Here is a 27,812-nt window from a genome sequence, read left to right as displayed (position 1 = left end):
ACATGGTGTGTCGAGTAAGTGGCTTCCGTATTTTTCATTTTTAGTAACCGCGTTTGAAGAAAGTGCCGGTCAGGAATCGTAAGCTGCATTCGCATACACTGATGGAGAACAGGCGAGGCTTTCAGGTTGGTTACGCGATGGCCGCTCTCTCAACAATATAGGGATTTTAAAGCGAAAACAATGGCTTCGCTGCTAGGAGAAGCGTGTTGTTGTCTGGACTAACTACCGGAATGATAGCGGCATCGTATTAGCTCGTCAGTTTTGCTTTAGCGCCGGGTCGGAGATGTCCTTTTTCTGTTAGAGGCTCTGTGTTTTCTTGTTCGTCTCCCGGGCCTGGTGGATGTAGCTGCTACACTGCAGCGGCGGGCTGCTACTTTCGGATGAGCGGGCAGTAGGTCTCGAAGAGGTGCGGTATGAATTTAGGCCGACCGGAGGTCAAAACAACTCAGTAGATCCTCTAAGAGAGGCGCACAACATGAATGTCACTGATAAATGTTACCGATGTGGGCGGGGGGGGGCAACACGATCAGAGTTTGACTGCTAACTTGATGTTCTTGCTAGTTAGCATTAGCCAACGGCAGCGTTAACTTGCCCTAGCTACAGCGAGAAGGCATAAGTAATGTAACATTAGTGAACGTTATCTAACCCAAAAGCTACCGATTATGTTGCTCCTGCAGAATAGTTCGGCACCCGATGTATTATGCGTTTAACGTGAACTCTGGTTTGACGTTGGAAAACAGCTAGTTTCTTTGCATTTTGTTGGTGCAGCTAGCATGTTGCTAGCTAACTGAACTAACGTTAACTGCTCAGTGACGTAACGCTGGTCATTGTTTTGACAGCACGCAGCATCTTAGTCAAGACTGAGAACGTCCTTATTATCATTTTGCTAATTAATTTGTCCTCTGCATTGAATGCTACTATTAACAGACAGTGGTCAGAAAAGTTCATGTTTGGCTAACTGATGTGACGCAGCTCATGTTACGTTACCATACCACTGTATGGTTGCACTGTATGGTAATGTAACAAAACGATTTATGGATGTAATATATCACTGTATGCCTGTAACTGCCAGCGGCCAAATATACGTCGGGTGTAATTACTGCAGCATTTCACATCAGTATATCTCAATTCCGCAGCTAATTTGTTACAGCTTCGCCCCTAATGGTGGTGTTAGTGGTTCTGACGGGGGTTTGTCCCCAAACAGTAGCTGCTGCATTGGGTGAAATCATGGTTGTCTTTTGACACTCAGTTGTAGGATGGATCCAGACGGTGGGGTAGATTCACAAAAAGCTGTCAGTTTGCAGTGGAAAAGCTACAAACTCGTCCAGGACCCAGCCATTCGACGGGTTGCACAGAAAATCTACAGATATGATGGAGTGCATTTCAGTGTGCCAGTGAGTTCCATGTTTTTACTCTTTATAAAGTGTGTGCCTAAAATTGTATATTTGAACTGCAACCTGTATAATGCAAGATAAAATATTATATATTCTGAGGTAAATTGTTATGCAGCAATTGCAATACAAAGTGGGACAGAATGCAAATATAAAGAGTGCAAATAAACAAAATATTAGCACTAATAAAATATCAGCAAGGTTCAAAAACCAAATGTACACAATGCCAAAAATGTAATCATGTTATTAACAGATTAATGGTACGTGTCATAAATATAACTGGTTAACAGTAAGGTGCAATTCCAACTGTAAACATGCCAAAAAGTAAACAGTTAACAGCAAGGCTAATAGAAAATTAACAGGTTGATGGTAAGGTGCAATCCAAACAGAGCTGAACAGGGCAGAGCAAAAAGGAGTCTGGAGCTACATCAGCATGCCATGGCTGCATCTCATGGCCCTTATTTGATAGCTCATTGCTCCTCGGTCCTCGGCTGAACCAGAAGTTGTTCTGTCCCTCCTCGGTAAAGGCCGTCTCAAAGCCCTTATTTCTGCTCCGAGGAGGGATCACAGAGGAGCTATAGGCGAGGATACACAAGAGCAGCCTTCCCTGGAAGCCGTGCAGCTGAAGGAGCTGCTAACTCCGCCCACACAGCTGATAAATTCATGTGACTATTCAGAGGAAAGCACCTCTCATTCCCCTACAACACATTTGCTCATTGCCTCTCTTTCCCCATGATTTGCTCGGTGGGAGGGACTGAGACCCGAGGAAGGGAGGCAAGTGGAGGACTCGAGGAGGCAATTTAAGGGCTATGAGATGCAGCTCATGTCTCTTCTGTTCATCTCTCTGCGAGAGGTAGATGGGAAGAAAGAATTGGTTACACTTTACTTGAAGGTATCTACATAAGAGTGACATGACACTGTCATGAACGTGTCATAAACATTATAAACAAGTCATAAACGTTTATGACATAACGCTTCTTTTAGTAAGTCTCATTCGGTTTTTGACATGACAAGTTATGGTTAGGGTTAGAGTTAGGTTTAGGGTTCATGTGTCATGACAGTGTCATGTCACTCTTATGTAGATACCTTCAAGTAAAGTGTTACTAAAGAATTTCCTAATGTAAATTTTTTCCAGGACTCTGGATTTCCTCCTGTGGGTGATCTGCGGGACCCTAGACCCCGGAGACTATGGTCCAGGTATACAGAACTGTCCCTGCCAGTGCCGAAGTTTAAGGTGAGAACAGCTGGTCAATGTTTATTTCACACATCCCAAGCAGCTTCATCTATTGGAATGGCAAGTTCTTCTCCCTAATTTTGTAATTATTCTTCACAGCTTGATGAGTTCTATGTGGGTCCTATACCTCTCAAGGAGGTGACCTTTGCTCGACTCAATGACAATATCAAGGAGCCCTTCTTGGCAGAAATGTGTGCCAAGTTTGGTGAGGTGGAGGAGATGGAGATCCTGTTTCACCCCAAGACCAGGAAGCACTTGGGCCTGGCCAGAGTGTTGTTTACCAGCACCAGAGGAGCAAAGGACACAGTCAAGCAGCTACACAACACTTCTGTCATGGGTAACATCATTCATGCTCAACTGGATATAAAAGGTAAGCTAAATGCCTCCAGTTATCACAGTGATGATTCAGACAGTTTTGGGTGAACTTTATAGCAAATTCTGTACAGTGACAAATACTAAGTCAGTATAAACATGTAACACATTTAAGATTTGGGTTTAAAATTGTGTTTGTGTCCATGAAAACACATCTACACACTCTGGCGTTAACACAAATTGAAATATAAAGTAAGCCAGTTGAAAAAAAATCTCTAAGCACCAATTTCCCCAAAGCTGCACAACTGTCTTTCAAACTGTCAAATTTGTAATTTTTTATTATTGAAAAGGTTAGGCCATTTTTCCTCTGTACCTGGATCTGTATAAACAGTTTTACATAGTAATATACATAGGGAAATGAGATGTATTTGCCAGTTCTTTATTTCATTAAAGAAAAGCTTATGCCCTTAACCTTCCACAAACTTGTCCTGAAATGTCCTGCTAACAAAAACACATTAGCTGGCTCTTGATGGAGACAATTAAACCTAATGGAGTTTGTCTTGGAATCATCACTATAAGTGGATATTGTTTATGTCTGTGGTGAGCTCATTTTTGACAGCCTGAATTTATTTTTCTGTGGCTTTTGTTTATTTACCCAGGTCAGCAGAGGCAGAAGTATTACGACCTGATAGTAAACGGGTCCTACACTCCTCAGACTGTGCCCCTGGGAGGCAAGGCTTTGACAGACAGGCTCCAGCCTCAGGCCCCAACACAGACACAGCCACAGCCACAGCCACCGCCACAGCCACAACCTGACACGGTATTGTCACAGCATACAGTAATTGTCACTTCACTTATAATGATCATCTAAAGTTGATATTGCATATTAAGACAACTTTCTAAATTCTAATATATGTTTTGTATTTTTTCTGCCTAGTCATCAGAAATCAGGCGGAGGCTCTCCAGTGAACTTGCGGTTTTGGCAGCAGGCGTCCAGGCCCTCACATCAGGAAGCGCCACCCCTTGCTCTGATACTGGTTACAGTGATCAGCGTCTGGACACGCCCCCCTCTTCCATGGCTGGCACCTTCACTCCAGGCTCCACTGCTTCATCTCAGGGTGGTGGAGGAGGAACACCTTACAGCTCCAGATCTGGGACTCCTTTCTCACAAGACTCGGGCTACACCGGCGGCAGGTTAGTTGTTATATTTGTCATATAGAGTGTTTCACGTCAACATTTTACCATTGCCTTGGTGCTGTTGTTATCATTGAGGTCCTCAGTTATCCGTACATTATCAAATCATAGTTTATGAGACCGCAAGAAATAATTTCACAAATCATTTGCTATTTATACATCAGTTTTGTATTAATAATTGCAGTTATACTACCATGTTAATGTAGTTAATAACTTTTTCATACCGTATGAAAAGCAACAGGAATTGCTCCAGGGATCTTTGCAGCATCTACAGTATGTTGCATGGACTGCATGTTTGGACAGTGTACCAATGTTTGCCACTATTACATTACAAGTATTTCAACATTATTAAGTTTTGCATAAAAGATTGTGTTACAATTTACTGTATCGCTGCTAGGTGACAATACATTGCTAAAATAACATTAAGTAAGTATATTTATGCTTTTGATCATTCAGTGCAACTGGCAGTGGTGGCATAGGTAGTTGGTGGAAGACTGCCAGTCAGAGTTTGTGAATCTCAGTCAACAATAATTTGTAATTACTAAATTGTGTCTTTCAGGCATACTGGCTACAACACCGGCACGTTGGGCAGCGGCTACCCTCCCCAGGACATGCTACCTTCCTCATCCTCGTCTTCTGCAGTCTCATCTACTGTCGGAGGATACAAAGTGTCTCGCTACTCTGAGGATGCACAGGAACCTTCAGTGTATCACCGAGGTCGCCCTATGTACCCCCCAACCACATCATACCGTCCCAATGAGCCGCCGTGCTACCCCCCATACCCTAATGTTGGAGGGCCTGGGCAACACATGGCACACCACTCCTCAATGCCTCCGCCACCTCTTGCCACCCAATATGATCAGCCCCCACTGTCAGAGAGGGACCGTGACAGAGACTCAGGGGGGCGCTATGGGGCAGCAGGGATTGGCTCCAGAAGGTCATCTTACCACCACCAGCAAGACACAAACTCTTCCACAAAGTACCATTCACATCACTCTCATCACCACTCAGATCGCAGGGATGACAGGGTGTACCGGCGAGACAGCCTGGGCTCCCGATCAGGTGACCACAGCCACCAGAGACACCGCAACCACCACCATTCTCACAACCACCATGGCAGCAGCAGCAGCCGCAGAAGAAGCAGCCATGACCGGGACAGGGACCGAGACAGAGATCGAGATAGAGACCGGGACAGAGACAGTGACTACTCCAACAGCTCTGACCCCAGATACAATTCCAACTCCTACCGCTCTTCCTCTAACAGCATGTCTCCTCCCCCCTCATCTTATTCTGCATACTCCTCCAAAGAGCCTGCCCCAGCCCCTTCTCAGGGATTGGACGCTTCTAACCGTCTAGGGGGCACAAGCCTCGCAGAGAGGGGCTCTCTGCCTTCCGTTGGTGCTGACAAAGACTACCACGCTAGTCACCACAGTGCTCTACCTCCGCCTCCACCTCCTCCTGCGCCACCCCCCCTCCCGCCAGCCTCAGTCATCGCAGCGGCTGTAGCTGAGACACTTGGAACACTGGACTTCAACCAGGATAGTCCAGCTCGCGAAGAGCAGTGGTCAAAGCCCAAACGGCGCCCCAGCACCCCACCCGCACCGCCGAAGACGCCCCCGCCTTCCTCCCCACCCCGCCCCTCCATCGCTTCCTCCTCTACCTCCCCTTCCTCTACCTCCCTCCCCCATCATCTTCCCTCCTCCTCCAGCTCCCCACCGCCCCCTCAACGTGACTCCTCCTCCCCAGAGCCAGATTCCACAAATGAGAGTTTACCATTTGTCTACCACAGCAGCAGCCTTGACTCTCGTATTGAGATGCTCCTAAAGGAACAAAAGGCTAAGTTTTCTTTCCTTGCCTCCGATGAGGAAGATGAGGAAGATAGGAAAGAGGAAAAGCAGAGGGGCATACGTGGGGATGGAGGAGAGCGAAGAGGTGGGTCAGGTGATGTAACAGGAGAGCACACAAGTGGTAATCAGGTGGGAGACAATGGGGAGAAGGACCCCAGGAGGAAAGGGGAAAGAGACAGAGATGTCCACAGAGGAAGAAAACGGGGAAAGGGGGGAGAAGGTAGGAAGAGTCCCACTGTACCTACAGCAACCATACCATCCTCTTCTACCTACTCTTCCCACATCCTGCCCCCAGAGGAACCCCAGCCCCAAGTTGGCCTCACTGGGACTGGAGCTTTGCAGGAGGAATCTTTACAGGCTGGATCTGCTGATACACTGAGCAGGAAAGGAGCACACACACCACCTTACAATGGACAGAGTCAGGTAAGACAAGTGGTACGTAATGAAGCTTAAGGGTTCAGGGGTCAGCTTTCAACTGCATTTTGTCCTGACAAATAAAAGTTGGATAGTTCTCACTTTGTTGCCAAAGTATGCTAAACAATGCTAATGTTGAAGTAGCATACAGGCGGTTATTATTTTTTTTTGCAGTGGGCCTGTAACATTGGATGGGAAGCTTACTGTTTTGGTAAAAGCAACCCAAAAATAATAAACATTTAAAAAATGTTTTATGTATGTTGAATATGAAAAAACATTTTTGTAAATTATAAAAATGCTTATTATTAAAAATACACACATGCAAAAGAATATGCACATTAAAGGTTGCAAACAAAGGAAGAAAAAGAGAGCATAGAAGAAAAAACAACTTCAGTAAGTACACAAAACACAAAAATACTGGGCACAAACTAAGCGTTTTATTTATATTTATAATATATATATATATATATATATATTTATTTATTATTATTATTATTATTATTATTATATATTTTTTTTTTTTTTTTTTTTTTGTAATTTTACTTTTTATTTGTTCTTGTGATTATCGAATTTATATGTTCCTCTCCCACAGTACACTTTCTCAATCTGTGGTTTTGAGTTATCTTTTTAGCCCCACTTTGGAGCATGGTTATCACTGTGGATGGTACTTAAACACTTTCCCAACTTAAAACTGTAAACTCTCTTTTCTTTCAGTCCTCCCCTCATTCCTCAGGTGAAGACATGGAGATCTCAGAGGAGGAGGAGGAGGAGACTACCATTACAACGGTGACCACTCACCAACCCTCGGTCACCTCAGGTTCCTCACCCTCTTCATCCCAGGCTGCCATGCCTTCACAAAAAACGGACCCCTCATCTTCGCCCCCACCCATCTCTGACTCTGCACAGCACTTTGGCACCTCCATGCACCCTCCCATACCTTCCTACCCTCCTCATTTGCCTCCTCCACCTCCCCCTGGTTACTCCCTCCAGCCCCCACCACCCCCTGGGATCCCCCCCCTACCGCACATGGAGCTGCATCCCGAGTATCCTCCTCCCATGCCCCTTCACATGTATGACTATGCCACGTCCATGGAGCTGATGAACCAGTACAGCGGTGGAGCTCCTATGTCTTTCCAAATGCAGACCCACATGCTAAGTCGCCTTCACCAATTGCGCATGTCGTCATCCAACGGCACGCCAGGCCCTGGTGAGGCAGCCACTGCAGACTACACCTCCTACCATCTCCACTCTATGCCCCCACCCCACACACACCACCCCTACATGGACCAAGAAGGGAGCGGGGCGGGCGCTCATTATGACCAGGACCACCGCTACATGCCCCCCCACATGCCCTACCCCTACCCTGACCCCCACAGCACTCAGATACCACCCCCTCCACACCATGGTATCCCGCCTCCCCATACTAGCTGGCCACCACACATCTTACAGCCACACTACCCCTCCTTCATGCCCCCACCCGGCTATGGCACCGTGCTGCCTGGGGAGGAAGAGTACAGGGCTTCAGGGCAGGAGATGCCCATGTTGGCTGAAAATCCGCATGAAGCCACAGTGCAGATGGCCATGGCCACTCTAATCCAGGAAATGAAAAACATTATGCAGAGGGACCTGAACCGCAAAATGGTGGAGAATGTTGCCTTTGCAACTTTTGACGAGTGGTGGGAGAGGAAAGAGACCAAGGCCAAGGTGAGGAAGACTAATCACAACAATGCTGGTGATGTCTTAGTTTTTAAGCTTGCTGTTTTAGTTTTTGTGTGAAGGTAAGAAATATTGCCTTTTCCACTTCTTCACTTGTTTGTTTCATTAAACTCTGACTAAATCTGTTTTAAAAAATTCTATGTTCAGATTAAAACTACCATCAACATCTTTACCTGTCCTTAAATGCATTTTGCCACAAATTTAGCTTTCTTCATTTATCAATTTTGAATTTGCCCTCCTCCTCCTCAGCAGCAAGATGCTGCTGCTGACCACATTGATCAGGGATTACTGTTATAGTGTGAAATAAAAAAGAGGAATAAATACAAATTGTAATTGTATTTTTTTTCTCCTCTAGCCTTTCCAGACAATGGTTAGAGGAATGTCTGCCTTACGGGATGATGAGAAAAAAGAGGAAAAGGTCAACCGTCCTCGGGAGCCTCTCACGTCTCTTGTGGACTGGGCAAAGAGTGGTGGCATGGAGGGATTGTCTCTCCGAGGAGCACTACGACTGCCTTCCTTCAAGGTAAGAGCACCATGCTGAGGCCAATCTGGGACTGTATCTCTATGTTCAACAGCTCACACTGTAATTTGATAAATTAAAACACCTACTTCTACCCCTCTTGAATACATACACACACTGGCTAGTGTCTGTCGTTTTACAGTTACCAAGAAATGTATCACTGTCATTGCATGCCCTCAGTTTGAACCATTGTTTTATATTTAAGGAAGACATTCCCTAACAGTACTGGTCACACATTAAAATTGTAGATATGTTTAGTGCCAGGACCTCTGTTATATAAACATAGAACATAGATTTTAGTTTTTGTCAAGGACAAAATGGAAATGTAATTTATTGATATGGAAAATGCTATAGTTTTTTGTATTGTTAGATTTTGTGGTATAAGCTTATCGTAGTTATCAAAAATAGCCAGAACAGTTAAAGTCCATCCATGGTTCTGTTTGGTTGATTTGTAAAAAATATTGTTGGTGTCCAATTGTTCAGGTAAAGAGGAAAGAACCTCAGGAGCTTGACCAGGGAGACATGAAAAGGCCGCGACCCTCGACCCCACCAGACGAGGATGACGAAGGTTTGCTAAGCTGATGTTGCAAATTTTAAAAGAAGGGTTGGATTAATAGGATTTATGAATTTAACTCTTGAACTGGTGTCTTCTTTCCAGCTGCTGAGGGGAGAATGCCAGAGGTAAAAAGACATGGAGCTGAGCGGGACAACAAGAGGAGGAAAAAGAGGCCAAGAAATCGTAAACCTTGGGAGCTTGGCAGCGAGGGAGAGGAAACCTCTGATGGCTCCTCAACTGAAAAGGTATGTGTTCTTTTAATTGTCTTTTTTTGAAAGCAAACAACAATATACAAAATAAACTCAAGAACAAGAAATGATGTTTGATTCATATGGCTTGTAAATAGTTGGATTTTATATTTGTTTTCAACACGTTTGATAACAAATGTGTTCTTACTCTTATTATTTGCTAGATGGCAGCATTTCACTGTGATCTTTTAGAGTTGTAACTACAACCTTTTTTATGTGTAGGAGGATGAAGAGGATGAAGAAAGTGAAAAGGAGTCTGATGGTAAATCATAACCTGTAATCTTATTACTATGTATTTATTTCTGTTTACTTTTAGTTTAGTCAGTAATGATACCAAATGTCTGTTTCTTTTAGATGATGCCCTTAGTGTTGATAGTGATGATGAGAGCCTCTCCTCGTCCTCTGAGGGTTCTTCCTCTTCAGCATCCTCATCTTCATCTTCCTCTGAAGATGAGGATGAAGAGGAAGGAGAGATGGCTGAGAGTGAAGGGCCAGACTCCATGGATGAGTCAACCATGGACAGCACAACTGAGAAACATGGCAGGTATGAAGTTAAACTTCACAGAATTTCAAACTGTTTGAAATTCTGTGTTTAGTCCATGTTATCTTTGAGCGTGGCTAATATCTGTCCTCAGAAATACATTTTGTCAGTTTAATTTCATTAAATGTTCTTTTCATCATGTCATTATTGCTGGCTTTAATGTTGTCTTTTGTTTTTTCTCAGGGAAAATAACGCAGCTGTTGTTTCAAAGGCAGAGGTTAAAACAGGTAAGTCAGAAGACTTCATTAACATTAACAAATGCATATCACTTCAGCAAATGCAAAAATAACGACCATCAACCTAGGCCTGTCACTAGGACAGTGATTACATAATCTTTTCTTTTTACGTAATTGCGGTTTCTTTGTTCTTTTTTTAGATGTGCCAAATTGTAATTGTACACATGATTTTTGATCGGACTGTTGGGCTAAAGCTGTGCTAGTGTCACTTGTTGCCATATCAACTCCATACATCCTGGGCTGTAGCTACCTCAACCCAGAGAAATTGAACATGTGTGTGTTTCTGGCCCGAAATATGCCTGACAAACCTTTTTTTTCTGGATGACTATACCTTTTTATTATTATTTAAATTGTTAGTTGTTGGCACTTGTCCACAGTTAGGAAAAAATAACTAGACTATTTTTTTTCCGCTTCAAAAAAAATGCCTCGTTGGGTGTGGCCGGGTTGCTTCAGTGGTAGGTGCACATATACTGAGAGGTTTATGCCTCGACGCAGAGGTCCAGGGTTCGAATCCATCCTGTGACAGTTTCCTGCATGTCTTCCCCCTCTCTCTCCCCTTTCATGTCAAGCTGTCCTGTCAAAAATCAATGGCGGAAAAGCCAAAAAAATAATCTTAAAAAAAAATACAAATAAATGCCTTGTTGGGCAAAACAGCTGCTTTACACCTTTTAAAAAGTTTAAAAGCTGTTTGGATCAGTCTTTCTAAACTCTCATATTTTCTCTCAGGTGAAGCCAAGGACAGCAAAGCAGATACAACAGCAGCACCTACCAAGCGACCTCCATCGCCACCATACCCGCGTCCTTCGTCTCCTATTGTTCTTGTGCCCCCTCTCAAGAAACGCAGGAAGACTGTCTCGTTCTCCACAGGCGAGAATGACGGAAAAACGCAGCTGCCGACTGCACCGCTATCTCCATCTCCATCTCCCTCACAGCTGGCGGGTGAATCTCCTCTTCTCTCCCCTGGAAGGCCCCCAGACTCCCCAGTCAATTCTTCCCTGTCCCCCTCAGCTCGTCCCTCTCACGGCATCCAACTGCTCCCCTTTGCCTCCAAACCAGGGGAAGGCAATGCACTCATCGTGCCCCCATCTGGACGAACCCAAGATTCTGATGAGTCCAAAAAGGGATCACCTGTTTCTCCTCAGACCACCCTTGTCAAATCCCCTGGAAAACGGGGTGCAGGAAAAGACTCCCCCAAATCTCCCATCCCACCTGTTATGGTGTGCCGCACTGTGCAGAACCTGCCATTGGACCACGCCTCTATGTGCAGGATGGCCTTCGAGGAGGCCCCTCCTCCACCTCCCGTCAACAAACGGTCCAGAGGCAGACCTCGGACGACCAGCTTGTCTGCTTCCTCCTGTCATTCCCTCAGAGAGGAAGACGAGGATGAGGAAGAAATTGAGCAGAGGTTGAGACTCCGAGAGCAGCTAGGGGCATCAAGCCTCCTGCAGCTGGCCTCAGCTTCAGCCACTGACCTGTCTGTGTTGGCTGACGTAGCCTTGAAAATGGACCCTGATGCTGGGGACTCAGAGGAGACAGAGACATCTGATGAGGCAGAAGAGCAGAAGATGGAAGAGGATCTCTTCTCCTCAGAGTCACTGGCCCTGGTTATAAGCCCAGAGGGTGTAATTGTCCTCATGGAGCACAACTACTGCAAACCCCCTGTTCTCCCAGTACCGTCCGGTACCAAAAGGACTTCCTCCAAACAAGACTCCTCTGTCTTGCTCCCAGCAGACCTCAACGCTATTTCTGGGGTGCTTGAAGCACCAGAGGAGGTCATTGGAGAAGGGCAACCACACAGAGGGGACACACGAGAATACTTGGGGGGAGTGCTTTGTGAGTCTGAGGATGCGGGCCAGGCTGCAGCTCTACCTCCATCGTCAAAGAAGAAGATCATGGTTGGCAAAGGTTTTGAACTTGAAAAGGACAAGAGCAAAAAGAGGAGAAGAAAAGACAAAGAAAACCTTGAGGTTCATCACACAAAAAAACAGGAGGAGCATCCGGGCAAGAAACAGAGGAAACGGAAACTAGAGGTGCGTAGGAACTTCTGCTTTGTTCCTGTAAATGTTTGTGTATTTCTTAACCATAAACGGTGTGTAATAGGTAACAATGTCACAATGTGTCTGACACCAAAAAAATATGACTCATCTGTGGGTCAAGGTTTAGGTTTCTCTAAGGATAACGCGTTCTTTTTTTAGTGTTATGTTTTTCCTCAGAAAAGAAATGGCTGTATTTAATTTCTTACTGTGTCTCGTGCATGCACAAAATCTCCCCAACTATATGAAATTGTGTTATTGGGCTTGTAATCAATGGGAATACCAACACGCTGCATAACTACAATATATTTAGATGTAATAAAAAAAACTGGCATTATGAGATTTGTATTGCCATTTGTATTGCCAGCATGATATTCATGGTGAATTCTCACCAGAGGATGTTTTTAAAGGAGCAGGCAAAAATGTGGCCCTGAGCTCCTCTCTACAATAACACTAATCTTACTCACCGAGTCAACACAGACCTACTGACATTGCCTCCGTGTTTAATGTAAATGTGTTCAGTTTGTGTTTATCAAACTTGCTAGTTTCTGCCTAGTGTTTACGCTAGGGATGCACTGATCCGATACTGATATCAGGCTGATACTTACCAAATAGCTGTATCACGTATCAGTGACAGTGGGGCCCATCTATTCAATTCAATTATTTATTATTATTTATAATTTCAATAATACCCAAAGCCCAGGTATCAGGACTGAAAAAGTTGGATTGGTGCATATTTAGTTTACGCTTCTATTGTTGTGCAGTGAGTTTTCCTCACACATGCCAAGCTGTTTGTGACTGAGTGAGCCATTTGCTTTTAACTGGAAAACACTTTGAAGGTTTTCTGTTTTGCAGCGTGCTTTTTCAACTAATTACTGCAAAACAAACATACAGGACAGGATAAATCGGTGTCATCAGTTGAGCTGGTTCAGACAGATCCAGAGGCATCTTTTCTCTTGTGATCAATTTAGTAACCAGAGGATGGTCCAAACAATAGTCCACCTCCTTGAATGCTGAGCAGAACAGCACATGTGCTTGTTTCCCATGAAAATTAATGTTATATTTTCATAAAAAAAATGTAATTATCCTGCACATACATTCTGTCAAAATATGAATAATTCAGTTAAGATTTAGCCAATGGTCAAAAATGTTTATGGACCAGATGACTGACACTGACTAATAAATATGTCAATTTTAATGTGACGCAGTGTGCACGAGGCGTAGATGGTGAAACTAGAAACTAAAAGGCAACAATGGATGATTCATTTCACTTGAGTCTGGATTAAGTAAACTAAACTGAAGTGTGTGTGTGTGTGTGTGTGTGTGTGTGTGTGTACCCAGCCTCAGTGCTTTTCCTTAGTTGTGTTGATTCAAAGTTCATTGGTAGTAAGATTCCTCTTCCTCTGTGCAGGACTCTGAGGAAGACGTGGACGTGGAGGAGCTTGAGTCTGGGGAGCTGTCCAGCTCAGACACAGAGGACGAGGTGGTTGAAGACGTGAGGAAGAGTGAGCGCCTCTTTCTGCAGGAGGCAGGGATAACAACATCCCAGCGCGGGCCAAAACCTGTCCCAGCATCCGAGCTACCAGCAATTAAGTTTGACAACCGCAGTGAGTTTGAGCAGATGACCATCCTGTATGACATCTGGAACTCCGGTCTGGACAGCGAAGACTTGAGTTTGCTGAAGAAGACTTATGAGAAGCTGCTGCAGGACAACCACAGCTCTGACTGGCTCAATGATACTCACTGGGTCAACCACACTAATATCCTTTTCAATGACTTCTGCATTAAATATGTGTGTGTGTAATCACCATGGAACTTAACCCCAGTAACCAATGTCCAAACAAGCTTTGACTGTTTTCAACCAATAAGTAGCCTACATAATGTGATTTTCTTTTTATGGATAAAATGTGTTATGTCTTCATATCACTGTATGGTTTCCTGCTATTGTCCTTGACCTTTGAGCTGCACTAACCAATTTGCCGAACGCTCGGCGTAGTAAGAAGAAGAACACAGGTGGACAGCTTCGTGAGCATGTAACCGGTTGTGCCAGGAGTGAGGGCTACTACGCCATCAGCCGCAAGGAGAAGGACGCCTATCTAGACCTGGACCTGCCCGAGCAAGTCATACGGGAGGTGGAGAATGTCGACATCTCAGTAAGCATTCTCCCAATTTCATTCTCTGTGATCCTTTTTTCTCTGCAGTAAGTTAGTAAGCATATTCTTTTCTTTACTTTTCCACTCTGTTCCTGTTAGGGGAATCTGTTTAACAGTGATGAACTCAAATCTGTGGTTCTACGATTCTGCCATTTAATTAAAAAAATAAATTTTCTGTTTAGGTCTGTTGGAGGTTCTTACATTACCAAGCTAGCAATTTGGAAAATATTGAGAGTTAAAATACAAAAGATACAGGTGGAGGATTTTCAAAACAATGCAAGAATAGTCTTAACTATGAAGGAACATTTAACAAAGACTGCTATTTTAAGTTTGGTCAGTCCATTTCTTACAAGGGAGTTTGTATCCAGTAGCAGGCTGAGGTACTGGGACTCTGCTTGTTGAGTTAATGTTCATTCAGCATTCATCTTGATAAATTAAAACCCACTGAATCCGTTTTGCAATGAGATTTCAAATGCTTGACAGTTGCTGTGGAAGTAAGGGGGGTTTGATTGTGTGGAAATTCACAAAAAAGTTACAAATTATCCAAACATGGTTCCAGATGATTATGCTGTGGAAAGAATTATATTGTCCAGCTCTGTGCTGGCTCTGTAAACAAACATCAGGGGGTCCAGTAGTTCCTGAATATGGTTATTATAGATGGTTAATATGACGCTTGATAATACCCCTAAGGAATTTAATTGGCAGGGAAGTAAGTAAGTGCAATCAACCCCCTGTCATTTGGCTCAGATTAACTGGAAATGTTGGGGGTTGGGATAATAAAGAGGATTTTAGAATGGTAGAGATGGATTCGTGCAACAGTGATGCAGCTTTTCCAAATAGCTGATCAGCACAAAGCGTTATAACTGTATACATTTTGTTTTGTCAAGTCTAGAGGTTTTGGACAATTGGAGGATGCAGTACACAGCAAATTTCATTAGACACAAAAAGACTTTCTTATTTTCAGTCTGTATTACTCCCAACTTGTAACATTACAGATTCCAGAATCAGATGTTAGCAGTTTTCAGATTGTGAGATGGCATATTAAAGATACAGTAGTTTATAGATATATTTCCATTATTCTTTTTAGTCAAACCACTAGTACACCATCTATGGTTCAATAATTAAACCATACCTCCTCCTCCTTTTAAATTATTGTGACAAGCTGATATGCTATCTTACATGATTTAAGTTTTAAGTTGTATTTATGTTTAATTAAATGTTAATTATAGCCTCAGAATAAATCATGTTTTTTAGGCACTTTGTGCGGCATCTCTGCAAGAAATTTGCTGTGACATGTTAGTGGAAATCAAAGGATAAAACCCTGTTTGTGCAAAATAAAATTGATGTGCAACACAGTTGGCATGGGCCAATAAAGGAGTGTAACCATTCTGTGAGACAGATGGCTGGCACATGTCTCAAGTGCTCTAAAAACAATTTGGAAAAACACTGGGCTCACAAAATTATTAATTGGTTTCAATATTGCCATATTTATGAAGCACTTTTCACAGATAAAATCACAAAGTACTTTACAGGGGCGTAAAAAGCATACAAGTACATAATAAAAACACAATATACAATTTTAAAATTATATAACACAACATAAAGTGCAAACAGGTTAACCAAGCGCCTGTCTAAATAGATTGGTCTGTATCTGACTTTTAAAAGAATCCATAGAAACAGGGTCTTTGGTGTTTTTTGCCCCCAACGTCTCCTCCCAGGCAGCGCGGCAGTGGTTATGTTTAGGGTTAAGGGTAGGGTTAGCTGCCTGGAAGGCGCCATTGGAGGCAAAAAACACCATTGAGCTAGAAATGGCACATGGTAAGGGTGGAGGCAGAGCATTCCAGAATTTAGGTGCTACGTACCTAAAAGCTTGATTACAAAAAGTGCACTTTAAAACTGAATGCAGAACCCCTTACATCCTGAAAAGCTTCTGAAGGGAAAACATTTTGTCTCTGTTCACCAAATCCTCCAGATTCAAAAATGTTTTGTTCCTGACATTAATTTATTTTTAAACCTACTGCTACACATGCATGCCATGTGTATTACGTTTCTCTTAGAGTCTAACTCACTTGTCATTCTCTCTTACTCTCCCACTGGCACACAGTTTATTTATCCTTTTAACCTCCGCAAATTTAGCCATTTACATTTTTGCTTTAGTTACTCTTAGTTTCTCAAAGAAAAAAACTGCTTGTATAATGTTGGGAGTTGAGGATTATTGAGTAGGGATGGTAGGAACATTTGGATATTAAAGGCATACTATGCAACTTTTCCAGCCTCGGTCCCCCTACAGGTTGTCTCTGGAACTACAGCTTGCGAGCTGCACTTCCATTGATATTTGTGTTGCGTTCCTATGCAACGTTTGGATTCCCCCGTAATGTGTTTTCCATTCTGGCATTATGCGTTGTCTCAATGACACCATGGAGAAAAGTTTTACACACCATTCAGATTTTCCGTTACCCAAAGCTTATTGTTTTGATATAACCTCAATGTTTTTAGAAATACAGTGTCGCCTGTGACTCAGCACAAAATGAGATGTTATTGGACACCACGTCAGTCAGCATCTCTGATGTCCTGATCAAAGTAGCCCAGCACCTGTCCCAGCAGGTGCACAGTCATGTAGTTTTGTCTACTTTGTGGTCTGACTGTGGAGGAGTTATAAGTGGAATTGTTTTCAAAGCACAAAGAGTGATGTTCTTCAGAAAGGGTACACATGATATGTTTGTGGCAAGCCCTCCTGTCTTTTTAATTATACAGCTGTTCAGGTTAACCATGATTATGAACTTTAAATACCACCCTCTTCTCCTCAGTCAGTCAAGTTATTGTTTCAACATTTGGCCTACATAAAGCCAATAAAAAAGATGAACACAAAAACAAGTGCTAGTGCTGCACATTAACCCTCTGAGACCCGCAAAGACCCATTTTTTTCGGTTTTTTTTGGGAGGGACAGGGATTCTTTAGTGGGATATAGCAGGTCGACAGTACAGTATATACCACATATACGTTTACATCATCTGAGAGCTGGGAATAGGGCTGGGTAATACATCGATATATGAGGCTAGATAACGCCTTACATTTTGGATTTCGTAATATCGCAATATGACACAAGCGTTGTCTTTTCCTGGTTTTAAATGCTACATGACAGTAAATTGATGTCATTTTAATAATTGATGATATTATGTGCAAGAAACACAATGCAAAGCCTTCAGAAGTCACGTCCTGCATTTGTTGGTGGTGTAATGCTTCATAATGGACTTCATCATCCTTCCTCTTACTCACAGTCCTATCTGCCTCAGTCTGGTTTCCAAATGAACCTCACCCACACTATCAAGGTCAAAGTGCTTCTCTGCTTCAGTCTCTTACAGCTCAAGGCCATGTGATAAAGTGAGATACTGTGTATCAGTGGTCTCTTTGTAAAGCCTGTTGCTGTCTGTTTCCTGCCAGGGAGCTAACCGTGTGCTATCAGAAAGACGTTCAGAGCAGCGCCGCCTCCTCACTGTCATCGGCACCACGGCTGTCATGGACTCTGACCTGCTCAAACTCAACCAGCTTAAGGTATGGACAGTTACAGCCATGGTATCTCATGCATCCACTCAATTACATTACAATTACAACACATTGTTGTCAATTATAGTTGCCAATATACAGTCCTTTCAGACAGTTTTAATAAAGTGCATTTGCCAGTATTAATCTCACAATACAATTATTTTGATATAGAATAGTATTTTAATAATTCCTGAAATGAGATTAAATCATATTTCAGCATTAAAACATATAAAACGTCACTGTACAATGCCTGGTGGTAATGAAAGAAATGTGGAATTAAGGTCCTCATGTTGCTGCCCCTTTCATATCTTAACAGATTTAATCTTTACTAAGTCTTTGCTGACCAAACATTTCTATCCCTTCTAGCTGCCATGTTAAGACTTAGTTTTTATCCGCAGAAAATCTACAGCGGGTGTAGCCACATGAGTGCAAATGACAGGAACTCAACCACCTTTACAATATTGCCTCTGTGCTTTCTGCTTTCTGCTCTCTGTGTGTCGTGTTCTCAAACTCCTTTCACTTTGGGAAACAACAACAACCTTTGAGCTAGCAAGCTACACAATAAAAAATTTGAAAAACAAATTGGATCGTGCAACAAGGCAGACCTACTTTGTTCTTTTGGGGAATGATTGTAAAGATTTACAGAGAATATGTTTACGGACATTGGGGCCGATATGGGACGATTGCTATGGATGAAATACACACGGCGATACACTGGTAAGAGCTAATTTCGTTTAAACATGTATCCAGCTAATTTAAATAGGTCACGTTACTGTATTGTGTGAACAACAACTTCATTTAATATTGTATGTGGCGTTTTCGCTGGGTGCAAATGTTTTACCAAAACAAGTTCCTTCCTGAGACCATTTTGCTGAGCCACTGTCGCTGTGTTTGCGGCTTAGCGCAGCCCAAGACGATTGGGATTGGTTTAAAGAATGCAAACAACTCAGAGCATTTTTTTTCTCCTATCCCAGAATGTATGTGCAGTGTAGGCAGACCTTACTCCACCGCGCTGTGGAGATAGGACTGGCAATGCGAGACTAGGACCGAAATAACCCAGTACCGAATAGTTTTGAAACTTCTCCTGTCAAACGATACCTGCTTTTGATCCTTTTTGTACACAGACCTAGAAAGAAATTACTATTTATATTGTTTTGCTTGCAGCAAATCACCTCAAGCGTTGTTTGATTTAAGGCGACATGTGACATGTCTATTTTCACGCAAGCCGAGTTCAGACAGCCAGGCAGGAAATGAAACAGCGAGATAATCCAGTCTGTTTACTTAACCTAACTTTGTCTATGGTGACTTCTGAGAATGTATCTTAAGTACAAATTGCATGTGTGTGTATTACAGTAGTTTACTGGCCAGTTTGCTTACACATTAGAAGTCCTGTAGTGACTTTGCACACTTTTGAGTCATGGATATATGAGTGGGATTAGCTTGCTCACTAGGAAGGCATTAATCATTCAACGCAGGCCGCCCTTTTTCTCCTGCTTCCAAGGCTAAACATGTCACAGAGCTAACCCTGTGTTGAACACACAGACAGGAAATCAGTCCTAAAGTTCCCCCTCACCATCAACACCCTAAAGATGGGTGGTGTTCATATTGTAGGGTGGTGGCTACTTTTTACTGGACTTATTCAGAGTTCACTTACAAACCACCTAAAACACATATGTAGGTATATATACTGGGCTGGAGTTTCACGAAAACTCAAAACATATTCATCCGAGAACCTGCATGCTTTTAACTTTTTTACCAAGACCTTTGTTAGAGTGAGTCTTTTCTTTCCTTATGCAGTACCGCAAGAAGAGGCTTCGTTTTGGACGCAGCAGGATCCACGAGTGGGGCCTGTTTGCCATGGAGCCTATTGCTGCTGATGAGATGGTCATTGAGTATGTGGGTCAAAACATCAGACAGGTAATGTCTCCAGTCTGTGTTGAACCAGTGATGAATTTAAAGCAAAACTTTCCAGAAATCTCATGGAGTCAGTATGTTGTATGAATATTAACAGTTTAGTGCCGTGATTATACACTTCCAGTTACAAAATAAGTAAAAATATGCCAAATGCATCTGCAAGCTTCCATTATTTCAAAATTGGTGCATTATCGATATAAAGCACTGTAAATATGAAACATTACTCATGCACCTTATACCTGTATGTTGTGATTGGTTCAGTGTCAACATAGGACAGGTGAACAAATGTTTATGTGTGTGTCCAGATGGTGGCTGACAATCGAGAGAAGCGGTACGCACAGCAGGGCATCGGAAGCAGCTACTTATTCAGAGTGGACCACGACACAATTATTGATGCCACCAAGTGTGGCAACCTGGCACGATTCATCAACCACTGCTGCACTGTGAGTCTGAATATCCTCAGTCAACTCTTGTCCATATCTGACGTGTTTTAGATGTCGCTCATAGCTAACAGGCTATGAAATATGCAGCCTGGTCTCACAGAATTCCGTGAAATGATCACGAACTGTTAACACCGCATTACGTGGTGGTGGCACGGAATGTGTGAATATTCCGTGTGGCCACCACGGAAAACAATGCCAATGTAAAGTCAATGAGAAGATGAACTAGCATTAAGAGCGACTACGGTAGCGAGTAGTATGAAAGCCCGAAAATCCACGTAGGGAGGTTGGTTGGGTCAAACAACACAGGACTTTCACCCAGGAGACCGGGGATCGTGTCCCGCGTGTCACATTTCCTAAACCCAACCGTCGCTTTCTTCTTTTACTAAACCCAACCGTCCCGTTGTTGTCCCGTTACTGTTTTCCTAAACCCAACCGTCCCGTTGTTGTCCCGCGTGTCATGGAAACGTAAGCCCACCCACAACCTTTTCCTTAACTTTAGGGGCTGTGTTCATTTCACGGAATTCTTTGCGATTCCGTGAAACTGCCACAGATTTAAGTTAAGGGGCCGTGTTCAATTCACGGAATTCTGTGAGATCAGGTTAGAAATATGACTAATTTTAGCATAATTTTTTTTCTGGAGCTGTTGCTCATCAGTCTCTCATTGCTTTGTTCCTCCAGCCAAACTGCTACGCCAAGGTTATCACCATAGAGTCCCAGAAAAAGATTGTGATCTACTCGAAGCAGGCCATCGCCGTCAATGAAGAGATCACGTACGACTACAAATTCCCCCTAGAGGAGAATAAGATTCCTTGCCTGTGTGGAACAGAGAACTGCCGTGGGACACTGAACTAGTGGACGTGCTTCTCTTCCTCACTTGGCAAAAGACAGCCAGAGTTCACCCTCCTCAGAGTGTACCCCCTGTCCCCGTCCTCACAATACCTATGAAACAGAGACACACACACTTGCACTTTTCATACACACTTTTCATTCACTTGGCAGTTTTACAAGCCAGTGTGTGAGAGGGTTGTCACCTGGCATGTGAATACTATGAGTGGGGGCCTCTGCATCAGCATTAGCTCTTCTGTGGCAGTATTTGTGGATTGATTATTAATATGTTCCAACCAAGATGTTTCGTGCAGCCAGGCATGAAGAGGTTTCTATTTCCATGCCAATATCCGTTTGAAAGAAGACAATAAAAACTGAAAAGAACACCAGTATTATATTTCAATAGCGTTCCTGGATCACTCTTCCAGTGTCAAATCCCTCCCTGCACCCACCCATCCACACAGATCCGCACACAGACGCACAGGAATATCTGACAAATTCAGGGTTTTTAAATGCGCTTGTTAAGGGTGCACTTTTAAGATGACAAACTTCAGCATCAATTTGGTCTTCAGTTATGCAAGATTTCCAAGTGTGAAGATTGTTTTGGAGCTTTTTTATTTCAATTCATAGTATTATATAATAATATTACTATTGCTGTTATTAATGGTATTGTTATTTAGTTGCATTAGCTGTAAGTATCTTACAGTGAAATGAGCTTTAGTGTACTCACCCACTGTCCTTAGTTGCTTGTGATTCACCAGCCCCATAAAACTGTCATTTCTCTTCTCTGCTGTGCGTTACTCTCCTGATTTGCCACAACCTCTTGTTTGAATGAGAGTTAAGTCTTTTTGAACTATTGTTTTTAACCCACCCTTAAATATGTCAGTTAGGTTGTAGCTAAAGGTGTTTTATTTTTACATGGCTGCTGAATTTTTGTCTGCAGGAACAGCACAGCAGAGAATTGGCCTGTGTTTTTTCTTCTTTTTTTCCCCCCCAAAGTTAAAGCTATGTTAGCAAAAGGTCTTGTGATGACAACTCGTTCAAGTGTTTGTTTTGTAGGATCTCTCCTTCTATTTGTCTGTGTTTAGTTCCAAGGATGCAAATATTGACTATTCCTAATTCAACAGTTGGCAAACTGCAAGTTCTTCAGCTTTTAAAGCAGTAATTTCCACCAAACTCATGCAGGTCATAGTAAACATGTGTGGTCAGTGTTTAACTCAGTCAATCTGTGTGCTACACATGTTTTTAAAAGGCACATTTATTTGGTCTTTTCAAAGGTTTAGTTTTGTAAAGTTACTTTCCCCCCCAGTTTTGTTGGCCTTTCCAGATTCCATTAGTATGTATTTTATTTGAATGTGGAGTTGTTCGCCCCATACAAAACATCCCTCCCTGAAAAATGCATCGGCTTAATGCAAACACATGTCCTGCTTACGATCTGTTTGCAGTGTAGGTGGGTGGAAGGTATATATAGATACGCCACAGCGGGTTTGTGATAAGCTGCAGACAGTAGGATGCATATGGCCCGTGTTTTGTGTCTCTGTTTTTCATGTGGCTATGGCCGTCCAAAGTTTAACCGCTATTTTGAACTTTTAACTAGCAGAATTTTGTTCCCTCCCAAACAGGAAAATGTGTAAGATATTTCTTGTTTCAATGAAAGCCTTTCAGTACAAACCAACCCTCTTTACTACAGGATGAAAGGAAAAAAAAAATCAAAGAAGTACATGTAAATATTGTAGAGGTGTTTGTTTCTCGTAGAAACACACAGATTTCAAGCTGTAAATATGTTGTTCCTTGTCCTCTCTCCATGAGGAGGAAACATGTACATACCTTCCATTCATTTATTTTTTAATGTTTTTCCTTTTAATTTGATGATTATTTTAATATTATTTGCAATATTTCTCTTGTATTAATGCGTTGGACCCTTTATTAATGGTGCATTAAAATATTTTTTAAATAAATGAAAACCATGTTTTTCAGTGACTCTGTGTCCTACTGTTCAGAGCATTGTGGTTCAGCAAATGTGGGAGGATTATGTAGACTGGTTAATAGACTATCATAGTTTATCTAAGGGATCCTGACTGCCAAGTGTTTTACATGCTAGATAGAAGGTACATTAAAATAACTAGCAACATATTCAACAGGAAGTTGTTTGCTTAGAGGAAACTACAATACAAAGTCCCATTTCCTCTTTTACAGAGTTGAAATCCGCTTCCATGCACCTGCAACTTTGATATTTCCTGTTTAAAGAAACGAGAGGAAGCGCTGAAAATCTTGGCCTACAAATTTCATAAGTCACCAGATGAAAACAGGAAAGGGAAATCTGGTAAAGCTCACAGCACAGAAGGTGACATACATGGTTTTTTTGTGTTTTTGTTTTTTTAACTGTACATCTGACTGACAAACATCTGGCAACCCTTTGCTCTGTGTAACATTTCGTAAAATCAGCTAGACTTTTTTTAAGGTGCACTTTTTACATCAAATCTTCAACTTTACCTCTCATTGTCCATGTCAGTTTTTCTAATGCCAGATTGCAAAATATCTCTTAAATGTTTTGATTAGAATTAGGGCTCTGACTATCTTTGCATTTTCAATTTGGCTTGTAACACAGAAATTAATTTGTGTTTTTTTAACATTTACTGAAAAATCGATCATTGGCGTATATACAGTGTTCAGAATAATAGCAGTGTGTTTAAAAAAGTGAATAATGCTCAAAATCCTTAGAATAGCTTTTAATTCCATAATATCAATGCATTGGGAACACTGCACATTCAAATCAAAACATGACCAAAATTGATAAAGTTTGTGTTATACCTTTACAGAAAGTGAAGAAAAAGTAATATTAGGCTGTTCAAAAAAATAGCAGTATTTGCATTTTTCTTTACAAACTCAAACATTTACTGTATAAACTGAAAAATGTCTCAAGGGTTTGCTTTACTTTGAATTACTGCACTAATATTTAGTTGCATAACCATTATTTCTGAGAACTGCTTGACATTTGTGTTGCATGGAGTCGACCAACTTCTGGCACCTGTGAACAGGTATTCCAGCATTTTTTATGTTTTCTATGGGATTGAGGTCTGGGGATTGGGCTGGCCACTCCATAACATCAATCTTGTTCATCTGGAACCAAGACTTTGCTCACTTACTGGTGTGTTTTGGGTCATTGTCTTGTTGAAAGACCCATTTCAAAGGCATTTCCTCTTCAGCATAAGGCAACATGACCTCTTCAAGTATTTTGATGTATTGAAACTGATCCATGATCCATGGTATGCAATAAATAGGCCCAACACCACACTATGAGAAACATCCCCATAACATGATTTTTACACCACCATGCTTTACTGTCTTCACAGTGTACTGTGGCTTGAATTCAGTGCATGTGGGTCGTCGCACAAACTGTCTGCGGCCCCTAGACCCAAAACGAACAATTTTGCTCTCATCAGTCCACAGAATGTTGCGCCATTTCTCCTTTGGCCAGTCAATGTGTCAACCTGTTCAGTACATGTCTTTTTTTCAGCAGTGGGACTTTGCGGGGGCATCTAGCTGATAGCTTTGCTTCACATAGCCTTCTTCTGATCGTAACAGTACTCACAGGTAACTTTAAGTCTTCTTTGATTTTCCTGAAGCTGATCATTGGTTGAGCATTTGCCATTTTGGCTGTTCTTCAATCCATTCGAATGGTGGTTGACCATTTTTTCCCATGTCGTTCAGGCTTTGGATGCCATTTCAAGGCATTTGAAATCATTTTGGCTGAGCAGCCTATACTTTTCTGCACTTCGTTATATGTTTTCCCCTCTCCAATCAACTTTTTAATCAAAGTCCGCTGTTCCTCAGAGCAATGTCTGGAACGACCCATTTTGCTGAGTATTTCAGTGTGAAATGCACTATAACCAGCATGCACAACATTTGCTTCCTTCCTTCCTTAAATATGGGCCATAACTGACACCTGTTTCTTCACAGAATCAATCACCTCACTAACTGAACACAACACTGCTATTATTTTGAACATGCCCCTTTCAATTACAGATTCAATTACACAGAATGAACAGCATGCATGTCATGACTGTTGGGTCTGTTGGTTTTCTATGACTCTACAACACTTACTAGTAAATTATTTGCCGTGTAGAAATATCACTTCTACCCAAAAAAATTATTTATGAGGTTAGTGATGTTGGACTGCTATTATTTTGAACACAACTGTATATGTAATAAACATATTTTGCCTTCAATGGGAACAACACTTTCTGTCAATTAAGAAATCAGCTCAAAAACGTTTTAGAACATCTGGACAGAGTACAAATTCCTTCATTGCATTTCATGAAATTGTCAGCAATGTTGGGATTAAAATGGTGTCATTTAAGTCCTGAGCAGCCATTTATACTGCATCAATGTACTGTATCAGTTATCTGGTATTTCTAGTTTGTGTGTGAGCCAGAAGACATTTCTTCTCCCAGTCATCTACAGAGATGTCTATCTGAAAAGTGCTCTTCCATGCAACTAAATACAAAAGGGAGTTTTTTTGAGAACCTACTAATAACATATCGCAAAACATTGACAACTGAGGTCTGTCATGTAAATGGTTTATAGCACTTCACTTGTTTGTGAGAAAATGTAATGTATGGTTTTCCTCTGAGTTGCAAAAGCCTGGCTGAAACTGGAAATGGCAGGATGTTGCTTGTTGGTGTGAAGTCACATTCAAACCATAGTGCACCACAGTTCAACAAGGTATTGCCTTATTGTTGCAGGGGTAACAGCAAATGTACCCAAATACTTTTGTCCAGAACCCTAGAACTAATCTACATGAAACACTAACCTACTATGGTATGGTATTGTTCCATGAAATCCCACCTGAGAGTAGTTTGTTTTGATTTCATGCAGAATAAATTAAAGAAAGGAGAAGGTAACATTTAAAAGTTTTATAGTAGCACCAAATGTGATCAATTAAAGGGAAATTCCACTGATTTTACACATACAAAGTATGTTTACAGGTCTTAGGGCATGGATGCTCATCTACTGTGCCTGGGGACCACTTTTTCAAAATGACAGGAGGCCAAGGGCCAGTTAATAAACAAACAAAATAAAGGCAAATTCAGTCGCAGTAGCCCAGCACAGGTTAGATGTACGCAGGGTTATATCTAGGATTTGAGGACATTCAGGGCTTAGCCTAGACCTGTGTCAGGGTGGGCTGGGACCCCTCCCCCGGGCTTTTTTTTTTTTTAATAAACAAACTCCATTTTAATGCTTCTTCTTTACTCTGGTACAGTACCAAAACAACTTCTGAATGTGAATCAATTTATTTTCATTGTGAATTTGAAAATGGTCGGCGGGCCACCCGGCACTCTAATTGACGCGCGGGCTGTAAGTTGAGTACCAGTGTCTTAGGGAGTAGGTTATTACTGCATATGTGAAGTTGTATAAAGCATTTTGTGGCTCCTGTAAAATTTGATTTCATATTTTAGTAAAACAACACCTTTTGTCTAGAGACGTGGAAAAAATGTATAAACTAGTTTGGCAATGATTTACAAACAAAATACAAATTTGAGCTTGATTATGTTGATGGGTCTTTTGGCTGTGGAGGGTCTGTGAGTTTATGGACTGGGAATACTGGAGCGAAACTGACTATTTTCATGTATTTTGATTATTGTATTAAATACTACAGTGCAATGGACAGTATTATGAGTGAAATTGACAGTATTAGTATTTGCAATGTGTTGGGGACACTGTAGTATATAACAGACTATTTCAAATTCTCTGATTTTTGAATTGTCAGGAGCCTGTCTCTTTGTTTGTTTGTTTGTTTGTTTGTTTGTCAGAGGGATTGCATTTTGTGGACCACAGGAAAAATAGCTGCTGCAATGCTGTAGCTAATGTGAATTATTATAAACTAAACTAGAGGGAGTTACACAAAGTCTGATAAACTGATTACATTTCTTATCAGATGACCCAATAAAGTGAAATTGATTCGATCAATTCACTTACATTTTATTTATAGTGTCAAATCATAACAGAAATTATCTCAGGACACTTTACAGATAGAGTAGGTCTAGACCAGGGGTCACCAACCTTTTTGAAACTGAGAGCTACTTCATGGGTACCGAGTCATACGAAGGGCTACCAGTTTGATTCGCTCTTCTGAAATAACAAATTTGCTGAGTTTGCCTTTAGTTATATATGATTATTAATGATTAATGATAGTCACCTATGTGAAGACACTGATTACGTTAATGATTTCTCACAATAATTATCAACAATGACTTAACAAGGTGGGAAACAGATAATGTCAATATTCAATTTTCATTTTTAGAACAGGCCTGAGAGCTACTCATGTGGTCCTTGGGGGCTACCTGGTGACCGCGGGCACCGTGTTGGTGACCCCTGGTCTAGACCATACAACAATTTACAGAGACCCAACAATTCCCCCAAGAGCAAGCATTTGGGGCAAATCTAAAGTAGACTGCCCTTTGACTTGTCTTCCTCGGTTAATATGTGACCTAATGGTGTGAAATGATCTTGACAGTGAATGTGGCGTACTTCAAGGACTGAAAGTAGACCTGTAACTATGTATTAGATCAGGATGTTACTGATTAACCTCAGTAAATTAGTCCAACCAGTGGATATATTTATTCTTTCAAAACCCAAGGTTAATGTCAGTCAAATGAAGAAAGTATTTTGAATGTACAAAGTGAAAATCA

General features: G+C 41.8%; 1 protein-coding gene across 2 annotated transcripts; it reads left to right on the top strand.

The window, feature by feature from the left end:
• The first annotated feature begins 38 nt into the window (after window positions 1–38).
• setd1a (SET domain containing 1A, histone lysine methyltransferase) lies at window positions 39–23,092 on the top strand. 2 transcript variants are annotated; one of them, XM_031318788.2, is made up of 21 exons: window positions 39–125; window positions 1,250–1,394; window positions 2,527–2,625; window positions 2,725–2,995; window positions 3,597–3,757; window positions 3,875–4,131; window positions 4,691–6,401; window positions 7,107–8,096; window positions 8,464–8,631; window positions 9,112–9,196; window positions 9,287–9,429; window positions 9,655–9,694; window positions 9,787–9,976; window positions 10,157–10,200; window positions 10,936–12,239; window positions 13,654–14,002; window positions 14,211–14,395; window positions 17,837–17,947; window positions 19,736–19,855; window positions 20,158–20,295; window positions 20,974–23,092. In XM_031318788.2, exons 2-21 carry the CDS (start codon window positions 1,257–1,259, stop codon window positions 21,145–21,147), a joined length of 6,678 nt encoding a protein of 2,225 aa, XP_031174648.1. In that variant the 5' UTR covers window positions 39–125; window positions 1,250–1,256; the 3' UTR covers window positions 21,148–23,092. The 2 variants fall into 2 exon arrangements, with proteins under 2 accessions (XP_031174648.1, XP_031174647.1); XM_031318787.2 differs by having other exon boundaries at window positions 97–406.
• The last annotated feature ends 4,720 nt before the right edge of the window (window positions 23,093–27,812 follow it).

Source organism: Sander lucioperca, chromosome 21 (assembly GCF_008315115.2).
Source record: "Sander lucioperca isolate FBNREF2018 chromosome 21, SLUC_FBN_1.2, whole genome shotgun sequence".
In the NCBI taxonomy this organism is placed as follows: Eukaryota; Metazoa; Chordata; class Actinopteri; order Perciformes; family Percidae; genus Sander; species Sander lucioperca.
This window is presented reverse-complemented; position numbering and strand designations above follow the sequence as displayed.

What these genes read in the sequence shown, in the direction of transcription:
- setd1a (XM_031318788.2), top strand. Translation starts at nt 1,257, where the DNA reads ATGGATCCAGACGGTGGGGTAGATTCACAAAAAGCTGTCAGTTTGCAG. An exon ending in ACCAGACGAGGATGACGAAG is followed by an intron (nt 9,197 to 9,286) that starts GTTTGCTAAGCT and finishes TCTTCTTTCCAG; the next exon opens with CTGCTGAGGGGAGAATGCCA. An exon ending in TCATCAACCACTGCTGCACT is followed by an intron (nt 20,296 to 20,973) that starts GTGAGTCTGAAT and finishes TTGTTCCTCCAG; the next exon opens with CCAAACTGCTACGCCAAGGT.